General features: G+C 32.9%; 1 protein-coding gene across 1 annotated transcript; it reads left to right on the top strand.

Annotated features, from left to right (window-relative positions):
• Positions 1 to 712: 712 nt before the first annotated feature.
• On the top strand, positions 713 to 4,519 carry LOC107465863 (ammonium transporter 1 member 2). The gene is made up of 2 exons (XM_016084839.3): positions 713 to 1,912; positions 3,830 to 4,519. The coding sequence occupies exons 1-2, from the start codon at positions 827 to 829 to the stop codon at positions 4,235 to 4,237; spliced, it is 1,494 nt and encodes a 497-aa protein (XP_015940325.1). The 5' UTR covers positions 713 to 826; the 3' UTR covers positions 4,238 to 4,519.
• Positions 4,520 to 6,503: the final 1,984 nt, after the last annotated feature.

Genomic DNA, 6,503 nt, shown 5'->3' with positions numbered 1-6,503 from the left:
CATTACACTCGAATTAGTCTTACATGTATGATGTATTTTACTCTTTTATATACAAATCAAATAGTAGTTGAGTAAGTCACAAAATTACACTTATTAATTAATATATTGGGAAGGGAGGTATGTTGTTCAAAGTCATGGAAACTGGGTGTGTTTCACCCACTTGTGGTGTAAACAAATCGGACTATCAGATTGTTTAGTCACATATAAAACAAATATTTATTATTAATAATGAAAAAAAATTAAAAATTTAAATTAGATTCTCATATTTATAAATAAAAAAATTAAAAATTATATTTTATAAAATCAAATCTTTCGATTTATAAGTTCTCAAATTTTAAAATTCAGCCTTCATAAAATCTGATCATCCAATTCTTTTACAAATTTTATTATTACTCAAATTAAATGGTCTAATTTATTAATTATAATTTAAAAAAATTACAATACATAATAAAAAACACACAAACTAACTATTGTCTAGTCACCAAAAAAAAAAACTAACTATTGTCTTGAATAACACATAATTTCCATCCATTTCTATAAAAATTAGTCCAAAAATGATCGTTATTTCTCTAATAATCCGCTTCATATATTCATTACAATACCAATAGATTCCATGTGCTGCAATCACAACCACCGACTAAATGGTTGAACCTCAGCACAAACCGAGAGATAATATAAATGAAAAAAAACAACCCCGAGTTCGTACTGGTCCACTCTACACTCACCCTTCCCTCAAACCTCAAACCTCATATATAAATACGCACCTTCAACTCCTTATCTGAAATTCATATTACTCAAAAAATATAAAAAAAACACTTACAAAATAATGGCCTCTCAGTCTTGCGCAGCCGCTCTCTTAGGCGGTTTGGCCAACGTCAACACAACGGCCGCAAACTTCATCTGCGGCCAGCTGGACGCTATTAACCAGAAGCTCACCGACACCACCTACGCCGTCGACAACACCTACCTCCTCTTCTCTGCGTACCTAGTCTTCGCCATGCAGCTCGGCTTCGCCATGCTCTGCGCCGGCTCCGTCCGCGCCAAAAACACCATGAACATCATGCTTACCAATGTTCTTGACGCAGCCGCCGGCGGCCTCTCCTACTACCTCTTCGGCTATGCCTTTGCCTTCGGGGGCCCCTCCAACGGCTTCATCGGTCGCCACTCCTTCGGTCTCAGCGACTTCCCCTCTCCCTCCGCCGACTACAGCTTCTTTCTCTACCAGTGGGCCTTCGCCATCGCCGCAGCCGGCATAACTAGCGGCTCCATCGCCGAGAGAACGCAGTTCGTCGCTTACCTTATATACTCCTCGTTCCTAACCGGCTTCGTCTACCCTATCGTCTCTCATTGGTTTTGGTCGTCTGATGGGTGGGCCAGCCCGACCAGAACCAATAGAAGCCTCCTCTTTGGATCTGGCGTAATTGATTTTGCCGGATCTGGAGTCGTCCACATGGTCGGCGGAGTTGCCGGCCTATGGGGAGCCTTGATTGAAGGACCACGCATAGGTCGCTTTGACAGAAGTGGCCGTTCGGTGGCCCTTCGAGGCCACAGCGCTTCCCTAGTTGTGCTAGGTTCGTTTATGTTATGGTTCGGTTGGTACGGTTTCAATCCAGGCTCCTTTCTAACCATTGCGAAAAGCTACGGTAAAAGTAGCGTGTATTATGGACAATGGAGCGCGATAGGGAGGACAGCTGTCACTACTACATTGGCTGGTTGCACTGCGGCCCTAACTACTTTGTTCAGTAAACGGTTATTGGTTGGACACTGGAACGTCATCGATGTGTGTAACGGTTTGCTAGCTGGTTTCGCTGCCATAACGTCCGGGTGCTCTGTCGTTGAGCCATGGGCGGCGATTGTGTGCGGCTTTGTTGCGGCGTGGGTACTCATTGAGCTCAACATGTTGGCGGCAAAGGTAGAGCGTTCTACCTTATACTTACATAATAAAAATAAATTATATGTTTTTACTTTAAAAAATATAATTTAAAATTTAAGATGAAAAAAATAATTTTAGAAAGCTATATTAAAAAAAAAACTTTGCAATTAAATACATATATAATATTAGCCAACTAATTATTGGCGAGCTTTTGTTAAAAAGACGTGTTTAACTATTTTATATGGTTGTTGCTGAAAACAAAAATGATTTGTTTTTCACTATCTTTTGAATTTCTCTTTTTTACCAGTCTTAATGTTTAGTTTATTTATTACTATACTCGTGAACTATATGTTATCAAAAGTTAATATTCTGATAAAATCGGGTAAAATATTATCTTGGTATTAATGTTTACCCCAATTTTCAATTCATTAGTTTCTAACGTTTTATACATTTTATTTCAATTTTAAAAAGTTTTACATGTCTTATTTTAATTCTATTTTAGCCTAAAAATATTTGAAATGAATTTATTATTATCTCATTTTCATCATTAAATTTAACATAAATAATTGAGTAAATACCAGTTTAATCCTTGTCTATTTTTATGAAGGACAAAGTGATTCCTTTAAAAAAAAAGGACACTTTGACTCTCATCTTTTTATTTTGGGACAATACGATCTCTTTGTTAAAAAAAATTATTTAAATAATAATAAAAATTAATTTTGTGGGGGTTTTATTTATATTTTGTGAGGGTTTTAAAGCTTCACAAAATTATTTTCAATAATATAGCTAATTACTACCACTATTACTATTACCTTCTTCATCCTCATTATTATGGCTCCTACTTCTATTATTATTATTGATTTATCATCATCATTATCCCCTCTACCGTCATAATCACTAATACCAATATTATCAACATTAAAGTTCTTTTTTTTTATTTTTTCTTCTTTTAAAAAGTATTTGTACTACAATTACTATTTTTTTGTGGCATCATTTTTATTGATAGTTTTTCTTCACTTAACTACCATTGGTGAAGAAATTTTTCAAAAATAAACTTATTAATAGTTTGTGGAGGTTTAAAACCCCCACAAAATATAAATAAAACTCTCACAAAACTAATTTTTATTATTATTTAAATAAATTTTTTAAACAGAGGAATTGTATTGTCTCAAAATAAAAAAGTTGAGAATTGAAGTGTCCTTTTTTTAGACAGAAATCGCTTTGTTCCTCGTGAAAATAGACAAAGAATATTAAAGAATTAATAACATTTGATACGTAATAATTGTTTTTTTGTTTTGGATATTTTTGAATTTTTTTATATAGAGAAGATTGAGAAAAGTGTTAAAAAAAATTGGATTATGTTTTTCTAACACAAAAAAAGATATTACTCGACAATAACATTGTTAACGTCTAAGTCACTCTTTCGGTTAATTTTTTATTTTAATCTTACATTAAAATTAATACTAATCAACTTTATATTTAAAAAATATTAGGCAGAATATAAAAATAAATTCAAAGAAAATATTTTTTATTTTATAATCTTTAATTATTACTGAAATAAATGAGTAAATTTAGATATAGTAAATATGTAATAAAGATATTACATATATGAAATCAAAAATAAAAAAATTAAGCATCAACAATTTTAATTTATACTAGCTAACATTTTCAATTAGTAGTCCACTCATACTTTTAGTCTATAAATCATAATTTTAATTAATGTTTTTAAATATTATTGACTAACTATTAGATAAAAATTATATTATTTCTATATCCCTGTTATTATAGATATTAAATTGAATAAAATAACTTTAGATGATTGGTTTACCAATATATTTTTATACTAAAAATAATGACAACTTAACATTCTGATAAAAAAAAAATACACACACGAATAATGTATATATACAACGTTCTACTATAGATAGTGCTTATATTTGTAACTGGACAACATAGGTGAAGTTTGATGATCCATTGGAGGCGACGCAGCTCCACGGAGGGTGTGGTGCATGGGGAGTGCTATTCACGGGGTTATTTGCAACTAAGAAATACGTGGCAGAGGTGTACGGATCGGAGAGGCCTTACGGGCTGTTGATGGGCGGCGGAGGGAAGCTGCTGGCTGCGCAGTTGATCGAAATTCTAGTAGTTAGCGGGTGGGTGACGGCAACGATGCTGCCGCTGTTTTACGGGCTTCAAAAGATGAACCTGTTGAGGATATCGAGGGAAGATGAGACGGCGGGTATGGATTTGACGAGGCACGGTGGGTTTGCTTATGCGTATCATGATGAAGATGATGGGTTTGCAAAGCCCGCCATGTATATGATGGGCAGGATTGAGCCTTCTCCTGAAGCCAATCCACTGTAAGCCCGAAAAAATTGGTTTTGCGGTTGTGACGTCACACCTAAAATCGTATTATTATTATTTGTAGGTAGGTCAACGTCTGTTAGCTTAGATACAGTAGCTTGTTTACCAAGACGACATGCAGGTTCAGCTAAAATGTTACTAGGTCACTTTTTTTTCTTTTTTTTTTTTGGGTTTGGATCACAACAATACTGTTATGCATTTTAACAAATAACTAGTGTAAAATTCGAACTACTTTCCGATCAAATATTTGTTTGAGTAAAAAAATTTGTTGTTACATGCTTATTAATAGCTATTATTTTTAACTTGAAAAGGTTTTCGTAATAAAAATTTATTGTACAGAATATATTATTGTATTTTTTAGTTATAGAGATTAAAACAATTTTATTATTTTTTTAGCCTATATTAATGAATTTTACTTAAATATAAAAGTTATTATGTATATATGTTTAAATAAATATTATTATATTGATACTATTATAAATTCAAATAAATTAAAATTTTAATAAAAATGGTTTATATTCTAATTCGTTAAAATCGACCGTTATAAAATTAAATTTCAACGGCAAAATAGACGGCGAAAATGATTGCTATTAAACTTGTTCATTTTTCAAAATTCTAATAAAATCGACGGCTTGCCTTGCCGTCGATAATAGCGTAATAAAATGGACAGCGTTTTTGTCTATAATATGAGTTTGAAAATTCTACATTCTTATTAAAATCGACAACGTTGCCGTCGATATTATTATATAAAATCGACGTTATTTCTGTCGATATTTGATTCAATTAAATCGACAACAGTTTCGTCTATAATATGCTTAATAAAATCGACAACATTGCGGTCGATATTTGATTCAATAAAATCGACATAGTTGCCGTCGATTTATTAATTTAGATACCGACAAATTCTTTGTCTATTCTTTGTTTTTTCATCTATTTTAAATTTAAAAAGCGACAATTTTTCCGACGATTTTAATAGTTATATGTTTTAATTATTTTTTTTATTTGAAAAATAGTAAACAATTAATGCAAATAAACTTTTAAATATATAAATAAAATTTATACAGAATATTAGATAACAAGACAAATAAAATTTTAAATATAAAAATAAAATTTATACTAAATATTAGATAATGAGTTTACAAAATTATCAAAATAATAAATAATCCTCTAATACAAAGACTCAAGATAAGATAAATAACTAAACTTAGAATTATATTCGTTTAAATTGCAATCCACTAATAATACAAAATATTCAAAGTAAAGTAAATAAATAACCTACTCATACTCGTCTAAATAATCATCCGAGTCATCAAGATCGTCAGAATCATCCTCCCTTTAAGAACTTTGTGGTTGTCCTAGTCGCTGCAGAATAGGTGGGAGTTTTCTACCTGGGCCTATGGCTGGGGCTGGAGCTGTGCTTTTCTGAGAGCTTGGAAAAGTAAAAGGAGGAAGTGGGGGAACACGTGATCCAGAACTATTAGGACCCATAACTCTCACATACTCAGTCAAGCTGCTCAATTGATGACTAAAATGATCCATCTATAAGTTACAGGTGTTGAGATCCTCACGCAAGGATTCAACAGTCTATCACTACAACAAACAGGGCCTTTCGCAACGGTCAAAAACCGTTGGCGTAGATTAAAAAACCGTTCCCTAAACTTTAGGCAACGCTTTGGCAACGGTTTTTGACCTGTGGTATATGCGGCCGTTGCCAATGCTCAAAGGCAACAGTTTTTTTACCTAAGGCAACGGTAACCAAAAAACCGTTGCCAAAGTTATTGGTATAGGCAACGATTTTGAAATTTGGTCACGAAACAAAACTAAAGTAACAAATTACCAAATTCAATTCACAAATTGGAATTCAATTAACACAAATTTTTAGAAATTTCGGCAGCATTCTGGCAATAAATAGGACATTTCTGAATTTAAACAAACAGCAAAATCAACCCATACAAACTCACTAGAATCAAATCAGCACTAATCAACACTAAAATCAAATGGAAGCAAGCGAAAATGGCTATCAGCAGTGGTGCACGAAATTGTGATCATCAATGGCGCCATCAACATGGTACGCTCAATTGCAATCTCAACTCTTTATCACAACTTCGCACAACTAACCAGCAAGTGCACTGGGTCATCCAAGTAATAAACCTTACGCGAGTAAGGGTCGATCCCACGGAGATTGTTGGTATGAAGCAAGTTATGGTCATCTTGTAAATCTCAGTCAGGCAGATTCAAATGGTTGTGAATGATTTATGAATAAAGC

Source organism: Arachis duranensis, chromosome 9 (genome assembly GCF_000817695.3).
Source record: "Arachis duranensis cultivar V14167 chromosome 9, aradu.V14167.gnm2.J7QH, whole genome shotgun sequence".
Taxonomy (NCBI): Eukaryota; Viridiplantae; Streptophyta; class Magnoliopsida; order Fabales; family Fabaceae; genus Arachis; species Arachis duranensis.
The sequence above is the reverse complement of the archived record's forward strand: the minus strand, read 5'-3'. Positions and strand labels throughout refer to the sequence as shown.